The sequence below is a fragment of the Tyto alba genome, unplaced genomic scaffold (genome assembly GCF_018691265.1).
Source record: "Tyto alba isolate M040663 unplaced genomic scaffold, T.alba_DEE_v4.0 Super-Scaffold_6, whole genome shotgun sequence".
In the NCBI taxonomy this organism is placed as follows: Eukaryota; Metazoa; Chordata; class Aves; order Strigiformes; family Tytonidae; genus Tyto; species Tyto alba.
Window position 1 is genome coordinate 12,819,971 of NW_024881327.1, and position 24,925 is coordinate 12,844,895.

The 24,925-nt window shown below is 37.4% G+C and overlaps 1 protein-coding gene across 3 annotated transcripts in view; it reads left to right on the plus strand.

Annotated features, from left to right (window-relative positions):
- Positions 1 to 24,925, plus strand: part of GRID2 (glutamate ionotropic receptor delta type subunit 2) — a 746,686-nt gene that overhangs the window by 603,175 nt on the left and 118,586 nt on the right. For all 3 annotated transcript variants that reach the window (XM_032999394.2, XM_032999395.2, XM_032999396.2), the window contains 2 exons: positions 667 to 864; positions 7,745 to 8,057. In XM_032999394.2, the coding sequence (XP_032855285.2) occupies positions 667 to 864; positions 7,745 to 8,057 (511 nt within the window). The remainder of the gene's footprint in view (positions 1 to 666; positions 865 to 7,744; positions 8,058 to 24,925) is intronic.

Consider the following 24,925-nt stretch of genomic DNA (forward strand, 5'->3'; position numbering starts at 1 on the left):
TGTTTGGAAATCCTACCAACCAATTCCAATTTCCAGTTTCTATTTGTATCCTTTGTTATGGTCATCTTTTTCATGAATATTCACCAGTCATTCTTACAGACAAACTTAACTCCCTTAGTCAATTCTCCCTAGACTAATCAAGTGGATGTTGTTTGGATAGAACTACTTAAAATCAACCACCTTGTATTGAGATTCAGATTACAGCAGAAGGACAAAAGCACTGCATGTTTCTGCAGTATGGCCTATTTTGCCATATTTTTCATTCCTTACAGCATGAATTAGTAGTTGTGTTTGTCAGACACAGTGTTTGCCCAGCCAGTGGAAACTGGCAGTGATGTAGAATCCTCTGTATTTATGGACAGACATATGAGTGGATGTCTGTGTTGCCGAGCATAAGTGTGGACAGAAGGCATTACTGAAAAGCATTTCAGTTGTAATGTTACAACAGAAGATTTACTTCTGAAATACATAATAGAGAATAAAATGTCTCTGTTGAAGTAAATACACAGAAAAATAGCACTTTACAGAATGTAAGAGGCAGCACTAACAATGTGTTCTAGGAAAGTTTTGCATAAGCAGTATTTAAATAGTTCCTCCTTTACTTTTTAGAAAATCAGCACCCAAATGTTGCTTTGCTAACTGTTGCCTCCTCTATTTTCTGTTTAGGAAGAGCCCTTTGTCATGGTGTCTGAAAATGTTCTGGGAAAACCGAAGAAGTATCAGGGCTTCTCAATAGACGTGTTGGAAGCCTTGGCCACTTACCTCGGCTTTAAATATGAAATTTATGTTGCACCCGATCACAAGTACGGGAGTCCTCAGGATGATGGGTCATGGAATGGACTGATAGGAGAACTGGTATTTAAGGTAAGGTTATTAATAACTTAGTAAACAAGGTCATGTGATAAATCTAAATAATACATGGTATATTGTTGTATATTAATATATATGGTTTGCATCAGCCAGTAACCTTTTTCAATGAGTCATTGATAGTCCTTTGTTCATTACGTGTTGCCAGCATTTGACAGTATGTCCAGGTGCACTGTGCAGTAAAGCAAAAAGCTGGAAATAGTTCTTGCTGGTAACTATTTAAGAAGCAAGGCAATCTCTTTTTTCCAACCAAAGTACAGCAGTGTGAAATCTGAATACAGTCAAATAATGGGATGCACAGCATCCTAATTAATTTGGCAAGACCTGACACACATGAGTTGAAGAGGCTGTTCAAAAGAGGAAAAATTGGTGTAGCAGTAATTAGTGATACATTACATAAGTAATGTATAGCACTTAGAAAAATATCGACGTGATGAATACATGAAGTATATAATCAACAGAAAATGTTTTATTGTTATATAATAACACTTAAATTATGTAGATGTATGAGTCAAGAGTAGTATATTCTCTGTTTGGAAATTAATAAACCATTTAGTCTACTTAACTTTACATTAAATGTTCAATATTGTATCATAAATTAAACCAAATAATGGTGCCATGTTTTTATTTTTTTTCCACTCTTCGCATCTTATCTGCTTGCAGTTTCTCCCACTGAGAGAGAAAAGACTATGCAGGATCTATTCTGCTGATGTCTTATTTGTGCCATGAACATATATGTATATTTTATTTGCTCTTAGGTAACCTGTAGAGGCAGTTTTTACAGCTGTAGAGACCTATATTTGTTGTTTTTCCTTAAATAACTACAGTAGATATTCAGAAACAGATCCTAATCATTAAATACTTCAGCTGAAAGTTAGAAAAATGCTGGAAAATAAATATAAGTAAAAAAAAAAAGTAAAAAAAAAAAAAAAAAAAAAAAAGGAGGGGGGGAAGTTATTGGGGGAAAAAAAAAAAGAGATTAAAATAAATAAATACATAACCAACCAAACACACACACACACCCCGAAACAGCAACCCCCATGGGGAAAAAAGAAATAGTGATTGATTAACTTACTCTGTCTTCCTGAGGAGTAGGAAGCCTATTGGAATGGAAAACATCCACATGTCATACCTATGGCACGATTCATACATCTACACTGTAGTAATAAACTTCCTTTGCCTGTCTCTGTCCTTACGAAGATGGAAGGTAGAATGATGTCATCACAGATGGTAAGCTGGAGCCATTTAGAAAAGTGTGTTTTCCTCCACCTTGTAAACTTTAAGAATTAAAAAACCCTCATCTAATTATGAGACGTAACACCACAATGGCCTATTGGTCTATTTTTACCAATTTTTCTGCTCCTTAAATCTGATGTTACACTATACCCTCATCTCTACAGTACTCAGCAGGCCACTGCTTAAGACAAACTAGAGGGATCTTATTCCTAGATGGCTCTGGAGATGGATGTGGGCCTGATACATTTTTTTATTTATTTGAAATGAATGATTCATAAGGCAGAACTCAAAACTGAAATCAAATGGTTCACTGACAAAAGTGTATGGTATTCTTGTCCCCTTAGTAGACAGGGATTCATATAACTAATAATGTGTTTAAGGTGGTAACCACCTAGATCTGTAAATAGATGTCATGAGTGGAACAGATTTACTGCTCTGGTACAATTTTGCTGTAAATGAGTCTTAATGGATATGAAATCTTTCTGTACAGTTATAAAATATGAAGAATTAATGGAACTGAATTTGGAAATCTGAAAACGTGGTTTTCCAACACTATGGCAGTGTATAATTTTTTCATCTTCCTTACACCTTATATAATTAACAGTAAAGGTTCACTGTCTCCTCTCCCGTTCTCTGTCCCTCTTAAGGCAAAGGAGAACCTCTGGGTGAACAGCCAGTGTGTATCTACCTCTTACCAAGTGCAAGCTGTTCTTGAAAGACTGGTTTCTTATTTACTGCGAACTGAGTTCACAACTCAAATATCTATCTGCTTGGCAGCTTTGTAAGGGGGGGTAGCAAGGAGCTGTGTATAGTTTTAGATCAAAGGTCTAACCTGTTTAAAACAGAGTGTTTCCTTGCTTTCCCAACCAAGTCTTACATGATAGCTTGGCCAACACATGGAGTAAATGCAGGAACAGAGAAAGCGCTCTTTGCCTGTTGGTGTGTGAGCCAGAAATGAATTGGGAGCAATGTATTTCTGCAAAAGACAAGCCGCAGTCGAGGGTAATGGAGAGTAGCTGCCATCTCTTTTTCAGTGCATCTCATTGAGAAGGATGACTGTGACTACTACAGAAGATGTGCCATATGAAATGTCAGTTGCTGTCGCAAGCACATGATTTCTGTGTTCAAGATCAGTATATGCTGTTTGCACTAACCTGATGCAGGCCCTGGTATCAGTGAGAGCAGTCCCGAGCTGCTCTCGTTTGCAGCAGCCCTGCTTGAGCTGCAGTGGAGAGCAGAAGCCCTGCGGTGCCAAGTACATGCCCTAGGTTCACAGCTGGCCTCATGGACATGACATTATGCCAAGTTCCCTCTGTTCCAGCTTCGAAGACAAGGTCCCTGTTGGCTGCTAAAAGAGGAGCTGGAATCAGCAGATCAAAGCATCTGGTTGTTAATTTGAATTTGGAAACTGATTAAAGCCTCCCCTTCTTTGATTGTCAAAATCTATATTGGGTGCACGCTTGCTCCATACACCTTCTCCTGTCAGACTGAACGCAACCATGCCACAGAAAGCTTTCTGTTTGGTGAGCGCCTGAACCAGAAGGTTTATGGAGGATAAATGCTCTTTGAGAGAAGCACATGGTGCTCTTGCCCTTCTCCTGTCAAATGACATGGACTTTCAGTGCATCCTGCAGAGCTTCAGCTCACGAAAAGAATTAGTTCAGAGAGCCGCAGCTTCCTGTGGAGACGCTAAAACCATCTCAGGGGACCAGTGCTTTACTGCAAATCTTTTTCTTGCTGTTAGTTATCGGTGGCTTTTCACACTTCCTTTAGTTGCCCTCAAGTCCACATTACCAGAGGGATGAGCTCCTGTGACAGGCAGGAGAAGTGGCTAATGCCACTTCTGGGAGAGGACAGTAGGCTTTCCAACACGGCTCTGGGCTTCCTGGTGATGTTCACACCCATCAACCATTATTTCCCGCATTTCACCACGCTACCTTGATTTTTCGGATTTTTTTCCAGTGAGGAGCCATCAGGAAGCAAATAGCATAGGGAAAACTGCCTGATTCCAAAGAGGTCCATCAGAAAAGGAAAACTAAATACATGCCTAAACATTTCTAAGAGAAACTGCAAGCCAAGTAGAAGCCTCTTATGAGGCTCTTTTTTTAATGCATCTTCCTAAGATGAGTAGCATAGGAAGGAAGAAAGCATACAATGAGGACAAAGTGAGAAGAAGGAAAAATAGCTGAGTAAAAAGATAGTTATTTAGATGTATATGTGTTAACTTCAGAAAAAATGTGTCTCTGATTAATTTTTGCATGTCCATATTAATAACTGCGTAACATGTGGGACTGTGGTTTATTGCTTCCAGCATTCATTGAAACATGATTTAACATTGAAAATGGATGAAATGAAAGGCCTCACAGGAGAAATTTAAACTAGATTCATTTACTTTCCCTGGTCTTGATCACTAACCACAGGAATCATCACAAGATTGCTTTCTACGTATATGAGATGTGCTTGCTTAAGCAATAGCATAGGGGCATTTCAGGGATTTCTAGGCCTTGCTGATGAGCTGATTCTGTGACACCAGTAACAATGCTACCAGTCCCATTTGGTCATTTATTTTGGATTTTCTGATTCCGGTATTGTTGCTCTACAATGACCTCAGGAGAAATGCTATTAAGAAATATAAATTCATAAGCAGGTTCCATAAAGAAAAATAATGCCCTCTGCTGTTTTTTTCAGTCAGTCAGTTTCAGGAGCCACAGTTTCATTCATCAGAAATGCGTTGAACAGACATCTAAGATGCTGATAGTTAATTGATTTTGGCACTGCAGAAACTTAGTGAGTGGAGAGTTTTACATGTTTATAATTCGAATTGGCAGCTTTACATCTAAATATTGACATAATTGCATCCATTTGCCTTTCTATCTAAAGAGCACTACGTGTGAACCTTGACTTCGTCAAACTGATGTCTTCTCTGATCCAATTTGACATGTTAATGACAAGCATTTAATTTTTTTATCTTCCAATTTTGATAGAAGTTGCCAGAATCTATCTGTAATTGAGAACGCTCACCATCAGTAGAGCAACTGTTAAGTTAAGCTTAAGCTTGGTTTTTCCTTAAACACACAGTTTTCTGGTAAACTAGTGTTTATGATTCAATTTAGCAAGCTAAGAATATGAGTTGTCATATTTCAGTGTAAAATTCTTTTAAAGAAAAAGAAAAAGACAACACAGCTAATCATAGGAGTACTGAGAAGTCATGACTTATCTCCTTTATATTTTTTACTTTAATACCACTTTTTAATCACAGGACATAATTAGATTATGATTGCTGCTGCAGTATGACAAAAGAAATGCAACATTTCCATTAGCACAACATTGTTCCTCTGACATAGCTGGCTGATAACCAGACTGCAACCATAATGTTTGGGGGATTTGGAGAGACTGCTCTCAGAAGATGTAAAATGGAAGTCATATTTCCACGAATACCACATGCTGTGCTTTTTTCATGCAATACCCTTCACTGTATTTCATGGATAAATACGTTTCTCTTAAAAAAAAAAAAAAAAGGGGGAAAAATGCAGAAAAAAATTATATTAGTCATTCAGTCTGACATTAATCTATTATTTGGTAAAAGTATCTTTACTTATGTATATTGTTTTTCAGTGGATAATCTTCAAACATCTTACAAATACAACTTGTATTAGCACCTCACAATAATCTAGAGTGGTGGGGAAGTTTTTTAGTAGCACACTGATAATTAATAACACAGCTAAATTTAAACAGAGGCGGCTAGGTCTAGGACTTTTTGTTTCCATGTGTCGTCCTCTAACCCTGAATTCCTAGCTCACTTTTTGATATGCATTCAGGGAAAAAACCCCAAATAACCCTATTCATTAAATACAAGCATATTTTCCCGTTTTGACAATGGTATAGAGCATTAGACTTTTACATTTGTAAATTATTTTAAAAATACATTTATATTCACAATTGTGGAAAACTGTTCAAATGATGACTTCTTTTCAACTTGCTCCCTGGAGCTAGGACAATTGTTAGCAGATAATTCGAGTCACTTGTTAACCAGAAGTTTTATAGCCAGATTGAGGCTCAGATGATCTGAATGTTTCCATGGAAAATTCTGATTACATTTTTACTTGGATTACTGATTGACTTTGCCACTGACCATGGGCAAAGGGCAGTTAAATCATCACTCAGAAAACTGTTAGGAAGGGACATGAAATGAATTCATAAAACCATGCTTTCAGCTGTGCAGATCAACACAGCTTCACTTAAGACACCAGAGAATCTAACCCACAAATTAAAGCTGATGCAGTAATTCATGGCTTTTAAGCAAATCAATATTTTCTAACACTTTTTTGTTCAAATCAGCAGGCCTCCAACTATCTTCTGCCACTTTCTCAAGCCAGTGAACGATTAATATAAAGTAACATCGTGTAAACCAAAGTCTTAAGTGCACTGTGATTAAAAGTATGTTTGTACCATGGGCTGCAGAGTGTTCTGAAGATGGTATTAAAAGAGCCTAGACAATTTGCAAATTTTATTCTAAAAAGTTTCAGCTGCCATACCTTCCCACTTAATATTTCACATCACATTTCTAAGGAGCTAGTAATATCTGCCTTCTTTCGGCAAGAAGAAAGAAATTCAAGAGAGTTGTTAAAATGTGACATAATACTTTCAAGCTTTTTGCTCTCCTCAACTCCTTCCAAAGGCCCACATGCTGCTTTAGGCAGAACAGAAGTGGGTTAAATCAAGCTAGTAGCAGCTTAAAGTATTTTAAGTACTCTTTTTCATGTTAAAATATCTAGAATTTATAGTCTTTTTGTTCAGTGTTCAGGCTTTTTTAAATGCTGTTAATGTGTCTGTTTTAAATACCCTTTCTTGTTTTCACTGCTGTTGTAATTGTACCTGTGAAAAGTAAAATAGCACCTGCTGTAGTTGTGCCTGGTGTCTCTGGAGACCTAATACCCAGACATGCTGTGAAATGCAATGATTAGATCAAGCAATGTTACTCATCTTCTTCTCATCTGAAATGGGTTCTTTAAATTACAAAAAATGTAAAACAAAGTCCAAGGTAGCTGCAAGACAGGTTGTCATGGAAAGGAATTGCTTAGCAGGAGGATACAGGGGAATTAATAGTAAAGGAGCTGTGTGGAATATCTGCTCTTCTGCACCTCAGACTCTGCAGCTGAAATTGATGTTTTTTTCAGAATTTCAAGTGCCCTCAGTGCAGTGGCCCTTTGTCATGATCATCATGTCATCAAAATGTTGGATATCATGTGGCTGTCAGGCAACTAATTTCCTCTGATTGGAAATGTTATACGCAAGGTCTGCCTTTTGCCACAATGGCTATGATGGCTTCAGTAAGCCAGGCTGAGAAAAATGACCAGAAGTAGATTTCCTTCAGCTGTTATCTGTTTGTTTCCTTGGAAAATAGCAATGTGGAAAGCTAACGTGCCCGAGTCCAAGTGAGGTTTGCTTGTAGAAACTAAGACATATGGTACAGCTATTCTGTTCAAGCCTTAGTCGCATTTCTGTGTTCACATATGATGCTTGAGACTTTGGCCTTCACGTCTGCTTCTCCATACGTTTAGGTGCTATAAAGCACAGAGGAATGAAGATCTTTTCTGTAGATCCTACTTACGCATGTTGTTCTCTCTCCCTCTTTCCTCAGAGAGCTGATATAGGGATCTCTGCCCTAACCATCACCCCTGACAGGGAAAATGTGGTGGATTTCACAACACGTTACATGGACTACTCAGTGGGTGTGCTGCTTCGAAAGGCAGAGAAGACAGTGGACATGTTTGCCTGCTTGGCACCGTTTGACCTCTCCCTGTGGGCATGCATAGCTGGCACTGTGCTGTTAGTAGGGCTACTGGTCTACCTCTTGAACTGGCTCAATCCGCCACGTCTTCAGATGGGATCCATGACCTCCACAACACTCTACAACTCCATGTGGTTTGTTTACGGATCCTTTGTGCAACAAGGTAAGAGACAGAGGGAGACTCTGCCTCCAGGAGAAAACCTATATATCTTCCCCATTGCTACAGAGACCTTTCTCTTCCCTGCCTCTCTCCCACAGCCCACGAGGGACAACTGGGAGTACTGGAAAGCCTTGTGCTATAGGGTTTCTAAAACATTTGGCTGTGTAGTGTGGGAACCATGAGGAGCACTACCTGCTAGCTTGTTTTGATTTGTAGATGTCTAATTAGAGAAAGGTGATTTTTCTCTGGGAGAAAAAACAAACAAACAAAAACCCCAAAAAACAGTATTTCTCATCTGCTGGAGAATTATTCATAGTTAATGTGAGTTCTGTGTTTTTATGCAGTCAAACAGAAACGTTGCTCTTTGGCATTTCAACTAAGTTTAGACTAGTCACCAGTGCTAAGTGGTATTTTTGTATCTGATATTCTTTCCTCCCTCTTCTGATTTATCTCAATTTCCCTATATGTTTAGACTCAAACTTCTCTGGCCTTCCTGGATGCTTTCTCAATCCCCTCTACCACCTCGGGTAGCCCAGGATATTCCCCCATTCTGTTCATATACCCAAATCCTTCATAGTCTACCTCTTCTGGCAGAGCTTTAACCATAGACCCTAAAGACACCAGGGACTACAGATCTTGGCCTGGTATATACTGCTTAAAATTCTGGTCTACAAATTGCAGTTGTAATGCAAAGTGGAGTAAGGAATCACAGTTTCATATGAGAACAAAGAAGATTTAGATAATAACACTTGACAACAAACCAGAACGAATACCTTCTGTGGCATATCCGTGTAATTGTTTGTCAGTCAGTACTGGCACTGCAGGTACACCTATTCATAATTGCACGGAGCATCTGTTCCACAAAGAGCCGTGGCCACGGCAGCCTCAAAATTCCCAGATACTTTTTTGGATTTTAACATGAATTTGGATGGAACTCCGTAGGTAAAAGCAACATAATAACATTACACTGGCAACATGTAATTTAGAAATTACATTATTTCCTGTTAGAAACAATCAGATAATATCCATAAAAACTAAGTGTATGCATGAGAATCAAGTATGAAACTCCTAGAAAGGAAAAAAAGCTAAATTAACATCACCATCCAAAAAAAAAAAAAAAAAAAAAAAAGAATAAAAGCTGGCATTGAGAATTTCCACAAGAGGTATGATTTTAAACACATTGACCTAGAGACATTACTTTTAAAATTATCATTTGCACTGAGCAGTGATGGCCAGCTGAGGAAAGCTGAAGATTGTTTCATGTTTGTTGTAGATATTTTTCAAAAAAATCAAAGACTTCAGAGCCAGCTGAGAGCTACAAAAGTTTTTTGAATGTATGTGGGTGGGTTTATAAAGTTTTCTTTCTGTCCAAAATATTCCCAGTGTAACTGTTTAGGGAATCCAACTGTGAGAGAGCAGTTGGTCCGTTACAGAACTAGACTCATTACATCTGTCTGCCTGTTAGGTTAAAACTTGTGAATTAGTTTCTTTATTGCATGAATGTGAGTAATTTTACATAGGTTTATTGCTTGATATTAGCCTTAGCATCCCTGCTGTACTCCCAACATCATTAGTCCCTAAAAGCTTTATAGGAGACTGCCCAGCAACGGTTTAAAGGAGGAAGAACTGGTTTAATCACACACTTCAATCTCATTAATTATTATCTGAATTGTTTGCCTTATGTCTATCCAAGTAAGCCTGTGTTGCGTGGTGTCCCGAAGTTTCCTAAGTCATAGATCCCCAGAGTAGGAGCCCACAAGGGAACTCCTTGATAGATGCTCAGTAGCTTACAAAGAAAAGGGTTTTTTTCAGTAGTCAGTAAAAATGAGTGCTGGAGGAGGGCTTAGAGGGAAGCATTGAACTAAGCATGAAGATGAGGAAGAAATTAGATGAGAAGTAGGACAAGGTGGAAAAAAAAGCAGAATTCACTGGAGAAAGCAAAGAAAAGGAAATCGCTCAAGGAGAGCTGTATACACTTCCCATGGTAAGGGGGTCATGAGGTGCAACTCAGTATTAGTAAAACCTGCTGGTTGGATATGGCAGCTGAGAGCCCCAAAACTGTTGTGGGACTTCATAAAAATAAATTCATGGAACTTGGAAGGTGAGAGGCATTTATTTACAGAGAGAGATATCTTATCACCTATCAGGTGGATTTTCAACACATCTCCTTAGAATCCACTAGAATAATACAAAATATTTACTTGATTCCTACTGAGTGAGGGGAAGCTATAGATACATGTCTCCTTCAAACAAGCAGGACAGTCCTTAATTTGCTAGAAGGAACAATTACACAAATTGAATAGAGTTGACATCAAATTATATGCAACTTATAGACCAGTTTAAACATAGAGACTCAGAAGCCCTCAGAATTCCAGTGCAAAGGAGTAAGAGTTCCATTTATAATGTCAGCCTCTATTTCACATTCAATTTGAATATAACAAAAACTGTATTAGCTGAAGCATTATTGTTTACTAACCCTTGTGAATACAGACAAATGAAAGTAATTTCCATTGACAGGCTAACTGGCTATTGTGGTAATTTTGCTTCTGTTTTCACTCAGCAGCTCTTCATTCAGCAGGAAAACATTGCAGGTTTTATTTGTTTGGAATAGCAAATCTGTTGCTATTAATTGTGATTGGCATATCTTAAGTGTGGCAGCATGGGACATTTCAAATACTGTCACGTTCACTTAAGAAGTCTTTCAGCTGCTGATTTAAAACATGACAAGGTACTCATTTCTGTTATCAAAACATACAGCCAAAGATGCTTTTATATCCTGCACTGACAGAAACAAAGCATCATGAACCAAGGACTGATAGTGCTGAATTCTTTCTTTGACGCTAGCAAGTGCATTATGGCATGGTCTTCGCTTTCTTTCCTCTATCGAGAGGAAAGATTTGCAAGCACACAGGCTGACTCCAGACCTGACACAGTTCCGAAGATGAAAGACTCCTTTGGTGTGAAAATACAAGTCACTCTCTAAGGAAACTCATAACCTCTTTTGATTGAAAGAGAAAGGACTTTTGCTTCTTTCTTCCGAATTAATTTAAAAACTCTGCAGATTTTAGCAGGTAGCTCCTATACAGTGTTCCACTTCATATTTTCTTTCAGCCTTGACTCTGATGTTCTGATCAAATTCTATTAACAAGTTTTAAACTTTTACAATTTTTGAAACAACAGAGAAAAATATTCTGTCATTGTCTGTAGACTAGAGTCAGCACAGACCAGGTCTATGATTACTGTCATACTCAGTTGCAAAATTTAAGTATTTTTAGTTAGAGGCAAAGGTATACTGAAACTTAATGTTACTGCTTCTTTTTATAAATGTAAACTTAGGTCTCGAACTCAGCTTTCAATTTTTTTTTTTCCTCATGTTGGAGTGACTAGTGTAGGTATCATTTTGAGGTTCTTGTTATATATAGGTATACTTTTTCTCAGTTGCCCTTTTAATTTTATGTTCATTCATTATAGACATCACTGGATATCTATTTATATACATTATTATTGTATTTATAAGATACATGTGATTTTTGATTTGAAGAGACAATTCTGAGGATACAGCTGCAGTATAACTGGGGAGGCTAAATTGACACAGAAGTATATAAACTGCGAAGTGGCATTTTTTATTCTGTACTCAAGCCCTTCATTTAAAAAGAAATGATGTCCAGTGCATTGAAATGATTTGTCTTACTACCCAATATACCAAATGAACCTGCAGTGTACTGTGACCACTAAGAAGACAGAGAATCTTGGCCATGCGGTGCTTTGGATTATATTAAAAACAAATGCTTCTGACTCTGAACTGCTCATTCAGGCATGAGTAATTCAAATAACATCTGTTATCTCTGAGTTGTTTATTTATGTCTAAATGTGAAGCAAATTCATAGATTCAGACTGTGGAGGATTTCAGTTATGTTGAAATTTAGCGTCATGGTTTTTGAAGTTGTTCTTTTCCACTTGTTCATCTTAGAAAACTAAGCGGCAAAAGCTCTGTATTTTGCTTCTTTTCAAAATTACCTTTTGTCAGTTGGACAGAAAATGATAAGGTTTCCTTTTCAGTGGGTTTCTTCTCTCTCTCTCTCTTTCTTCACCTCCATATTTCCCTTTCGCTTCTCAATCCACTCCTCACAGGTTTTGCTCTCACTGCAGCTGGTGATCACCACTGCTGTAGCATTCTTCCTGGGTATCACTTGTGACTCCACTGGTCCTGCTGCGCCTGCTCCTCCCCATTGACTTGACTCCTCCACAGGCCTCTCTTATTATGTATTCAACAAAACCCAACAAAGAGATGTGCAGAGTCCTGCTCCTGCATGGGGAGGAACAACCTCATGCACCAGTGCATGTTGGGGGCCACCCAGCTGAAACAGCGCTGGCACAGGTTGCCCAGGGACATTGTGGAGTCTCTGTCCTTGGAGATATTCAAAAGCCATCTGGACACAGCCCTAGGCAACTGGCTGTAGGTGTCCCTGCTTGGGCAAGGGGGTGTTTGGACAAGATGACTTTCAGAGGTCCCTTCCTACCTCAACCAGTTTAAGTGATATATTATAATGCTATATTATATAGTATTTGCTCAACTTCTGTGATATTCTGTAGTACCATGTTTTTCTTTCTCTTCAGCCCTGGTATTGTTGCTGCTCCCTCAAATTTTGCCCTCGTTAGAACATGCCAATGTTAGAAACCTGACATATGAACAGAGACGAAAGAACTGTCTCAGAGAGAAAACTGAGTTTACTAAAAACTTTACTAAAAACTTCATCGTGATTAACTGAATCAACTTGCTGCAATGGCACAATGTCTATTTATCCTTGCTGAGAAGCTAGTTTAATCTCCTGAAGGTTTTCTATTAGCTTCCTACTACTTTACAGGCTCTTGTTATGAAATATTCTAGAGAGCACTCGAGTCTTACCATTGCTGGAGAAAACCAATGATTTAAGAAATAGAAGTTCAGGATTTAGAGTTATTCCCAACCCTTTTTGTATAATAGATCATTTTTTGGGATGAGTGAAATGCTGCATAATTTTTACCAAGAACTTGCCAAGGAATGTTCTAGAGGATTTTATGTTGAGAGCAGCCTCTCAAATTTTGCCTCAGAATACAGTTATAGGCTTACTTAGTTTAATAGAATTCAACTGAATGTAGATAAAATAATGAAGGTATACAGAAATTTATAAAGTTTTGTATTTAATATGAAAGACACGATAGAAAGATCTTGTGTCTCTTATCCTACTCTGTTCATTTTACTTTGAATTTTTCTGCAAGAGGAGGTATTTCTCAACTGGGCTGGCAGGATTTTAGATTATGCAGGTAAAGATGCAAGGCTCTGCTTCACTTGGAAATGTCTGTAAGAAAGAGAACTGAACCAGGCAGAGGATGGTTTGGAGTTTTTTTTGCTATAACAGGAAATAGCTTTACAATTACCGAATCATTCAAGATTTTATAACTTCTCAGTGATTACAACAAAACAGACATTCATTATAGTTTTATAAATAGGGTTTTACCATAAGATAATTGATGCTTGAAATATTACCTGCAAAAGCATTCTTTTCTTCAGAGATCTTAATACTCTCATTTAACCTAGCAAAGTTTTGAGATGAATGGTGTGAAAGCATCACTGGTGGGCCATTTTTTTATCTTGTTATATTTTGCTTATTTTAAAATGCTGGTCACAACTGAAGGTTTTGATTGGTCATCAGTGGTGTCAGTAATGGCCAATTATGTTCATAATGCCCAGTAAATGAGCCAGTCTTACTGTTTGCCTTGTTTAAATTGCATTTCATAAGAGCAATAAAATTGACTCCAATCCTTGGCACTTCTAAGTCATTATAATACTTCGCGGATGGTGAATGCTGCTCAGAATTCTCAGTCCTGTTCCTTGTATTACCACCCAAAGCGTGATATAATCCTCCTGAAATGCACTGCCTGGAGTGTGTTGTTGCTTAATAAATTACTCCATCTTGCTTATCTCACTCTTGGCATATCCCTATCAGCAGGAAACCATTATGCTGTAACAACGTATTTTCTTAGTGACATTTTCTCTTAATTAACTGTACACCAACCTCTATGTATTTAATATTCAGAGAAGAACTCTAAAAGCATTTGAAAAAAATGTGTTAGAAATCAATTATATCTTCACATGCGATATTTAGTGATGATACGTAATTATTTTTTAAGTTTAGAAAGTCAAAAAAGATCCAGTATAAAGGCTTTAGGACTAAGACCTAGTTCCTAATTCGAACACTGCATCCTATCTGCTGGATGACCGTAGAAATTTCATTTACTATCTTGTATGTCAGTTCTCAGTTGTAAAATGGAGATACTACGTATCTTCCTTCATAAAAACATGTTTTATATCTTCTGATAGGAAGCAAAACTTAAATGACAGTCTCATTATTTAACAATTTTAATTGCTCTTCAAACTAATGCCAGATCTTAACATATTCCTGTAACAAGGGGAACAGACTTACTGAGCCTGAAATGCACAGCACTAAGCTGGGAAAATGTAAGTCAGATACCAGACATGTTAGGAAACAAGCCAGTCTCCATGTTTTTGTAGCAAATACACCAATATATATACAATATGTAACACTATACTAGAAGGTATATTTGTGATGTTATAGTTCCACCTTTAAACATGAAGCCCCCAAATTCTCATTTTATTATATTAAATCTATAATTACATATTCATATGTATATGTACCTTCATAAAGTCATCTCTCTGAAAGAGGTACTGCAGCCCTGGGGTACCCATGCTCCTTTTTCACACGTCTCAGTGGTTTGGCCAGCCCTCTTGACTGCATCAAAAAATTACTAAATTTTGGCAATTGTGTCCTGAGTCTCAGATGTGTTTGGAAACTACAAGTGATCAGTGGGATGGACAACATATACTGAGAATTATTGTCATGTATACAGTACAGATTTGCAAACATTGGATGTATCTTTATGTGCATACCACTTTCAGAAGTTTATTTGATTGTCTCTTTTTGAAAATGTAATTCCAAGGAATAACCACGCTCCAAGTGAAATGTTCAGTGGACGGGTATTAGTTTTCAGCAGTGTGATATCACTAGTGTTAAACTGTCAGGGGATATGCTTGGATTTTCCCCTAAATTGAAGTTAAAACTCAGGCAGTTCTCAGAGACAGATAAAATAATGGATTTCTATATCTTGTGTGCACCTGCTTGCTTGAGTAATAGCACTGGGTACATGAGGCAGTATATTTAGAGATGTTGTGTCTGGCACACCTTCTGTGAGGAGGTGGAGAATGAATGGTGGTGTGAAAGCCCAAAAAACACCTTCATTCCCCTAGGAGTAGCTCCAAGCTTGATTAATTGACTGTGAGAAGATAATGTCTGTCTGGCTATAGCCTAAATGCTGATCGAGACCAAATGAGGCAAAAGGGAAAGTAGAATTGGATGTCTGTGGCATCTATCCATCTTTCTGTGTCCTTTCAAAAGCATTCTAAAGTGAATATTCTACCCAGAACATAATTGTTATGATTTCTTATCTGACTTCATACTATATTTGTGTAAAGAATGGATAAATTAGATTCTGAGTCATCAGTTTTGATGTTTCAGACTTCGACTGTGCAGAATACATATTTAATTGAAGAAACAAGGAAGAAGAATTTAGCCAGGGACTGAATGTTTCTTGCATGGAGAAGGACTGTAACCCACATTTTTATGTGCAAAGAGGTTTAGAAGCTGAAGAGGCAAGCCTTATTTGTCCTGCTATTTGATTTTCCTGCACAGAAGCGTACACTTAAGTTGGCAATTTTGGCTGTTTAAGGTAGGAAGGAAGTGAGAAATTAGTTTTAGCTCCATTAAAAATGCTCCCTGGCTGCTTGGATGACAGCAATTCCATCTACAAACTGATTAGCCTTTTTCAGCGGAAGATATCCAAGGCACCAGATGAATACAGGTTTAGAGGGGAACCCATGGTAGTCTTCCATTGCTTTTCTGGTCTGTGGGGAGTCCCTCCTCTGCACCAGCTGTGCCATAGCTGTATCTACCCGTGCAGCTCTTCTCCGTAACACCAACTGATGGGTAGGTGCCAGGAAAATTGTCTGCAAACTGTAAAGGCAAGAGTAGCAAAGAGGTTTTGAAGCTGCTGCCAGGAAAGTCTTCCCTCTTCAGCTGTTGAGGTTTTTATTCCTCAGACCTCTTGTAATATTAAAATGTATATAAAAGAAGTAGGTGAAAATTAATATTGAAAGGAAGCAAATAATGATACCAAATGAATCTTTTGATTAAGTTAGCCAACTGTTGCTTTCCTTGATTGCTTAGATGAAGGTCCACTCAGCAAATATGGGAAAATGAGTGCTGTTGGTTTTTTATTTGTATTTTTTATTTAGTCAGCTTCCCAGCATGCAAATTAAGAGGATTGCCTTCATTACAGCAGCATCCTGGTGTAGGAACCTCCTGCTGCTTAATTTTTATTCCTCCACTGTCAATGGGGGAGGGAGAGATCATAAAGTAGGTTTTTACCTTTTCAGTGTTTTTGAAGTTAGTAAGATGGTGTTAGGTTAAAAATGTGTGATACATCTTCTACCAGACAAAAAATGAGATGAAGGAACGCATGTGGTTTTGACTGAAGAGTCTGCTTCCCTTGCACTAGGTTAGAGTAAAGATAACAGTGGAGAGATAGAAAGTCTTCTGTAAGCAGGCTGTTAAGGAACGGTGATAATAAATCTGTTGAGGGGTAGTGTTCGTTGTTCATGCCCAGATATACTTGCTAACAGAACACTTTTAGATACAAGCATGTATTCCATTCTTACAATAGCTTATTTCATATCTGTATCTATCCCCAAAGACAAAAATCCTTGCTATCCAGTAAAGCCATCTTTGAAGTCGCTTTTCACTTGTAACAAATCTGAGTCACGATCTTAAGCAGGGTGATAGCTGATTTGCAGTAAAAAACAGGTTATTCAACTTCCAAACATAAGCATTTGTACTAGTGATTGTCATCAATAAATGACATCATAGCATTATTCTCAGTGAAACTTAAAAGGATGAGGGGTTTCTTCTTTCCGTTGTTCACTATGAACCGTTATAGTACTACTTCAGGTCATGTGAGTTTTAAAGATCACTTTGATAACAACATTACAGGATATATCTGAAGGGGAATTTTAGTCTAAATTTTAAAATGTGTTATTTAGGAACATAATTAGAGTTCCTGCATTAATGATGATTGAATTCTGTAAGGTTAGGAGTTAATTTGAGACAAGTACTCTGAAAATTAAAGGATAACTAGAATTAGTGACATGAAAACTGAACTAATGTATCAGAAATGTCTGTGATTCACTTGCCTCTGAAGTAGTCAGGTGCCACTCTGTGGTGATAGATGCTTGTAAATCTTGCAAGAACACTTATAAAGCATTTCATAATATTTCAAAAGTTCAAGCAAAAAACTGTCTTTCAGTATGTGATCTTTTTTTAAAATTCCCTTCACCCCCAAATTCTGGAGTCACAGAGCAGTGTAGAGGTGAGAAAAAAGATAGTGGGAAAAAGTATCTGTCAAAAGACACAGAGGTTTTACTGGAATTATTGTTTGTCCTTTGGTCTCACTGAATTGTCTTTTGCGTTGCTTGGTTCACAGTTGCTTGGTTTGAGCCAAAGGGGACTCCTTCTCCCTTGTGTTCATAATGTCCTCCCTGACAGGCTCTCAGCTAAATCAGCACTTCAATACCTCATTAGTGACATAGTTCAGTTTATTGTTAATTGTATGTACAGATGGCCTGTTTTCAGTCCATTGTGCACAGTTCTTTTTGCCATCCTGGAAGGTTCTACGTATAACACTGTCAGTAGTCTATGGAAAGGCCACCACTATGCATACTGTATGTGACAGTTAGCCTTTTAGCCACTTATAAATATGTACCATAGATGATAATTGTGGTTGATTGTTTGAGGCTGTAGAGCATTCGAATACAGCCGTTAGTAATAGGAAGATTGGGTCTCAGCACCTCTTGAAATCTAATCAGAAGGTTGCCAGTGTGCAAGGTCATTTGTTAAGATCAGGTGTCAATATTCTCTAAAATAATAGCCAGCATAAATCATTTTGATGCGTTCGCAGAGGCACAAGTGTAGAGTCTTTAGGTGGTCATGCAGTCAGGCGCAGTCTTCGAAGTACACATTACAGGGCTATAGGAGAGGATCTCCAGAAGCTCCTTGTGTTTGTTACACATGCATGTTGAGCTCTAGCCTGTGTTTGCCTCCACGTGTGTGTATGTTTATAATTATATTGTATAAAATTATTGTCCTATGTTTTAAAAGTGGCAGTGAAAGATTATCTGGTCAGAGCTTCTTTTGAGCAAACAGCTGTTGGTAAAACTGCTAGGTTTATTGCACAATTATTTATGGTTATGTAATTGAATGGTAGTGTATTTGGTAACCCCAAAATTAAATTTGAAACCCCGCTAAGCATTCTGAGAAAACAATGAATTTCAGCAGTGTTAATATGAGAGATTTTGGCTAACTTATTAATTAGAGGTGGGCAGCAAGCCTCACATTTCCAATCTGGTCATAGTTATAACAATCAAAAGATTACTTTCAAATATCAACACTTCCATGATATTTCATCATCTGGGTATGTGTGGTATAAATCTAGTAATGCTTCATCTAAGAGATCCCAGAAACTTCAGCAAATACAAGTAGATGCCTCAATTTTCAACCTTTAGCTGCAGTCATTATTCTTCTTTTGTAATGACAGCAGAAGAGAAAAACAAAATATAATTTTATGGTACATCTTTCAGAACTTTTAGAAGCACTGTAAAGTCTATCCATCCTCTGTCTCTGTGTAATTATATTGCACAAGTCACTACAGTGTATTGGCATTAAATTACTGCATACCATATTATTTGTAACATTTTCTTTTATCTAAGATGCACTTTGATTTTCAATTGGAAATGTCATATTTCACTAATTCTGCAGAAAAGTGGAATCTGACCACTCAAAGTTGCTAATATCTGAAAAGTTATTTATTTTGTGGGTTTAATCTTAAAAGCCAGGAGTGCATTCCTATAGCTCTTGAAGGTTCATACCATAAAAGCTACATAGTAGAAATGCAAATCTGATTGATGTATGTTGTTGAAGTGTCACTGCTACCAGGAGAGGCTAGACCACAGCCATTTGCTATGTGGTGATAAGACATGTTTCCCTTCCCAACTTTTGCCTCATTGTTACTATTTCAGCAAGATGGGTGGAAAGAAATGATTTATTGTTGGGACGGGAATTATAAATATACTATAACTAATACGTTATGCTAACATAATTTTAATCAGGTAATTATTAAAGGACTGTTTGGCCTTTAAGGACATTGATTTAATGGGAATTAATTTAATGATTGAGCACTGTTTGTGTAACATTATCATTGCTACTGATGCAGAAAATTGGAATCTCAGCTCAGCTGAAAAGAGGTTATACTTTCCATTATCATATTAGATCCCTTTCTTCTGGAATGCAGTTATTAGGCCTTTTTTTATATTTCCAGTATATATTTAAATGTTTGGGGTTTATCTTAAAATTCCTGAATAGAAAAAATAAGTAAAACTGTTCATCATTGTACTGTTCTCATTTTTAATCAGAGGCATGAATTTCTATTTAATATAACCTTAAACAAAGTCCATTAGATTTTGGGTTTGACTTGTTATTGCTTCTCTCATTAAACAAATTTTCTTCATTTTCATTCTTTGCTTTCTTCTCCAAACCTCATCATTATGTTTAGGATGAATAGAGGGTTGGTTTGTGGAATGGTTTTACAGCTATAAAAAAGCAGCAGCTTTAGAAAGTAGTAGCAGACGGAGCACAGTTCTATCTAGATTATTCTGAGGCTGAATCCTAGGTCTAGTCACAGTTTAGGAGTGATTTAAAAGAGACTCTGACCCATTCGTTCTCAAAAGGGAAATGGTGAACATTATAGAAAGCCTATATTCAGTACCTGAGGAAAAAGACAGAGTTAAAGCTGACCTTTATAGGTACAACTCCCATTTACCTAAAGGGATGTTGTACCTGGCTGCCCTCCTTGATTTTCCCTTAGTAGTGCTATTGTCACAAATTATTTTTCAGCTTTATAGAGTCTCTAACTACCATTCTGTATAAATTAGATCCAAGGAGAAAAGGGGGACTCTGCATAAGCAAGTGATTGGAAGCATGTAGTAAATAGCTGTGTCTGACAAACTTTTGCAGATAGATTAATTTGCTGTATTTTGGCAGAGTTTTACAGGAGAGTCTGGTGGCCAAATGATTAGCCCTCTGTCACTAGAATGAAGCCATTGCAGGAAAGACAGCAAAGTGGGCGGGCTTGGTATTTGAAGAGAGATGGAAAAATAATTTGACAATAGAAGTAGCAGAAACTCAAACTTAGAAACACAATGTAGGTTGCTAATCCAGTGGTGAGCCAACACTGTTGTAGACTGAAATGCTTTACACTGGGTAGCACTAGCCCTTTACTTGGTGCTAGAGAATTTTTTAGCGTCAGAGAGGAGGATTTCAAAGAACGTGACTTATGATCCTGTGTTTCAAGCAAAATAGTTTATGAGTAGTCGTATGGGCCATCTTTTGGCTGTTTCCATTTGTCCATCAAGTTGTGTGTCAAGGCCCTCTGTCCAGATTTAGGAGATGGGTACACTAGGCTGCAACTTGATGAGGGCTTTGTGGCAGTGCCACTGGTCCTTGATTGGCCCCAGCATTTGAAATGTCAGCATGGGTAATCTCTTCCTATTAATGAGGAAACAGAGCTGAGCAATGAGCCTTAGTATGCAAGTCAAATCTGAAAGGCACATCCAAACAATGCACATCAGTAGCAAATGCAGGATTTTCAAAGGGATTTTGCAAGGTATGAAATATAACTTGGAGGTGATTACTGGCCAGCAGTAACCAAGAGTGACAAGGTAGCATGGTAATCTCTCCTTCAGATTGGAGCTGGATCATGCCTGGCCTCCTTGGTAGGAGGTTGGAGGGAGCCTACGTTTACCTGCATGAGGTTGTGCATATGCCCTTAGGTTAGCTGGCTTACAGAGTTGTTGATAAGGATCTATAAGCACGTATAAAATGCAGTTTCTCAAACTACTTTCCAGATTTCAGATGACCAGGAGTGATTTGAAATACGCCTGAAGGAGAAGAAATATCATCTCAGATATTCTCCCCATCACATAAAGAGGAGAAATAAATGAGGAGAGCTTTCATTAGTGGGTCATTGCTTCCCTTCTGGGAGGGCAATGAGGGCAGTGCTTCCCACCCAGCTGAAAGGAAACAATCTTCCAGGGAGCAAGGGTAACGAGATTAGTCAGGGGATCGTTACACTAACAACAACAAATGGGAGAGTAAGTGATTGTTTAGTTCAGAAGTAAGACATTAAGGAAAAAAAAAAATAATCAGGGCACCAAATGACAAAGCGAGCACATTCTTTATTTGCCTATAGACCAGTGTGAGAAATCTGAAAAATAAACAAGAACAGTTGCAGTTTCAAAGATAGATTTGGTCTTCATGGTATTACTGAAATCTAGTAGGAACATATGACACTATGAAGTACTGAAAGACAGATGGACAAGGTAGGCAAAAGGGAAAGAAGAGTGTCACTGTGTCAAAATGGCACTAGGTGTTTCAGAGGCATTGAGAACTTGGAAAGAATTGATCTTGATTTCTTGTGGGACCATGTGCTAATGGCTGGAGCACAAAATGAGATGGGAGTCAGTGTCTGCTATAGACCACCAAATCGTACTGGCGTAGAGGATGATTGATTCCCCTAGTGCATATCTGTAATGCATAAGGGAAAATGTGAGATAAAATAGGGGCATTCAATCTGAATGATGTATGTCTTAGGCTGCTGAAGCATTTTGAATGCACATGTAGAGCAGATGGAAAGAAAAAGGAACATGTATCTCACCAAAGAGAAGTTACAAACTTCAGGAGAAATGGCATAGAGAGCAAGTGTACACAGATGTGTCAGAGTTGAGAGCAACAGGAAGGAGGGCTTTGAAATTTTTATTAGGAGTTAAAGAAGCATTAATGATAATGGTGCATTTTGGTTAAAGTGATACCATTCAAAATAGTTATGCCAGAAAGGCAATAAATATTTCTCTTCTGTATTTGTGAAAAAGCAAATTAAACACTGTCCATGTCAAGAGCAATTCAAGAGGATGTTAAATGGCAGCTACTACTGTCAGACATTTTCAAATCAGCAAATCTAGACAAATTTCACCCAAATATTTTAGAAGAGCTTGCTAAAGAGCTTCCAGGACCACTGTTTGTTGATCTGAGTCCTGGAGCATTGAGCAGGTTTAGAAAGCTGACAAAAAAAAAAAAAAAAATCTAATGTAAAACATAAAGGCCAAACTGAAACTTCCAACTATTAATATATGGATGAAACAACATGTAAGACTTCACAAATATAGACAGATACTTAACAGTTCCAAAAGATATCACCATTAAAAAGCCTGGTATTGAAGATATATATTTATACAAAATACTAGTATTTCTCAATGAGTATAACAGTCCTTCTCCTCAAAATCATCCAGAGAAGGAGGAGGAAGGCTGCAGAAATAATGGGAAAAAGGAAGCCAAAGCATGTCCATGGTCAGTACACTAGTGGCATACAGAAAAATGCTTTATAATGTAATGCTGAGAGCCACACCTGAGCCAGACACTGACAGTACCTGAAGAGAAAGAATACTGCTGGAAGCTGACAACAGAGAATATACAAGGAGATTTTCAGTATAGACAGAGATAGGATATGTTTGGTTTGTCCCTTAAGCACAGTGTTTGACATATAAAGGACTCACATTCAGCAAAAAGAATAAGCTAGGAATTGTATGCTAGGAAGATAGACATAAAAAGTTTTCTAATATTTCAAATTTTGACATTAATGGATACCAATATTTCCATGAATTTAGAATGGCTCCAGTAAATTATTTTTATGATAAATAGAAGAAAATATGAACATTTCTAAATATTTCCTCATTATTAAATGTTTCAAATAACTCTTTTGAATTGGTTTTTGTTTCTCATTTGCTTCACATTTATTTTTAGAAAACTAATATATGAGAATAGCTTGACAATGAAAACTCATGCTACACAAGACACTTATTATTTTATTAAAAAAAAAAAAAAAAAAGAGTTACTTGTTCTTTTGGATTTGATGGAAACTTTTATAATCACTTAAGTAAAAAAAGTTGGTTCCCTTCCAATCCTACTACTTCCAGTGAACCAAAAAAACAATTCCTATAACTTACTACCTAATATATTTGGAGTATTGTCACAGTATTAATAGTAATGGTAGTACTAATACCTAGATGCAGTGCACTCTCTTTAGGAAGTAAGACCTGAAGAAATGTGTCATGTGTGAAACAAAATAACTGAATGTCTCTTTTCATATATAAATTAAAAAAAAAAAAAAAAACAGACCCCAAACCACTACATTTTAATAAAAGCAAAATGTTAGGGGAGAAACAGGTGATGTGGTGAATAAAAGCAATAGCTGGCTCTTGAACTTGTCCAGACCATGTAGAGTCTGGCTATCAGCCCTGTCTCAGCCTCAGTTCCTTCCCTATTCTCAGTCCTCTGAAATCTGCCAATATTTGCAAGGCTTGGGAATTCAGCCACTGATTTACAAGCTTATTTGGAAGGCATTACCAGTTCAAGGGATTGTAGTCTCCTGTTGAAGAATATGTGTCATGCCTGCTGTGGTCAATGGGTGTTAACTTCAGCACATAATGTAATATTACAAACTCAGGTTATGACATGCCAGCTTATATGTTATGGAAATGAATGCATTCTTCACAGTTCAAGGAAGAATGGAAAAGTATGGGTGAAAAATGAAGAGAAAGGAAGAAAAATTAATGAGAGATTTTCCAACAACTTCCAAGCTGCATTTATTTCACAGCTGGTAGAAACAGGTACAGGCTTCATTGACTGTCAAGTATTTTTTTTGTCCTATATTGAATTGAGCATTTCCAATTGAAAACAGGAGAGATTTTCTATTATCAAGAAAGTTTTTTAAAAGAACAATAGCAATAGCTAATGCCCTGAAAGATTCTGGCTTTGAAGAGCTCTGCTTTGCAGAGTTTTGTAAAGATAACAGACCTCAGTCAAACTTTAGGTTTTGTTTCTCACATCAAAAATAGCTGAAATATAAAATGCCTTTGCCTCTTTGTTAATACAAACTACTCCCCTTACACCCACTCTCTATTAAATGTCCCTTTCACAAAGAAAACATAAGACATACATTGATCTAAACTGTTTGCAACAGAACTCTATATTTGTGCAAATGGAAATTGCAGATGCACAGCATAATTGATGTGACTGTTCTAACAAGCCAAAGGCTAAACTGCAGCCAACTCCCAGTCCTTTGTGTTTTTTTCTAAAGGCCAATAATTCACTGAATGTGGACAGAATTTTTGCAAGAAAAAACAAAACCAAAATCTGTCCCCAGATAACCCTCCCTATTATTTCTTCACCTTCCTTTTCCAAGCACAATCATGATCCTTGCTTTCAAGTTTGATAGTATTAAAGTTCCTTAACAAAACAGTCATAATTAACATCTTTTTCACAGCTCTCAAAGTTATCTGAAAAAAAATCTGGCTAAAACTCCTTACACAGAAATATAGCTCACTGCAGACCTCTAGCAGAGACTATTGCAGATTAAATGACTGAAATTTGACAGTTATTCACAACTGAGATATATTCTTAAAGTGAGAATGGTTACTCTACCATGGTAAGCATCAATGACCAATTAAGTTTTGTCTATAATAAGAACCTAGTCTTTGGAATTTCCCTGGCAGCTGTGGTTATCACAAATAGAAATTGCAAGCTGTGATTCTTGTAATGTCCATCCTGTAGGAGAAGAGTAGAGCCCTCCCATTCAAGCCTCACTCTTCACCA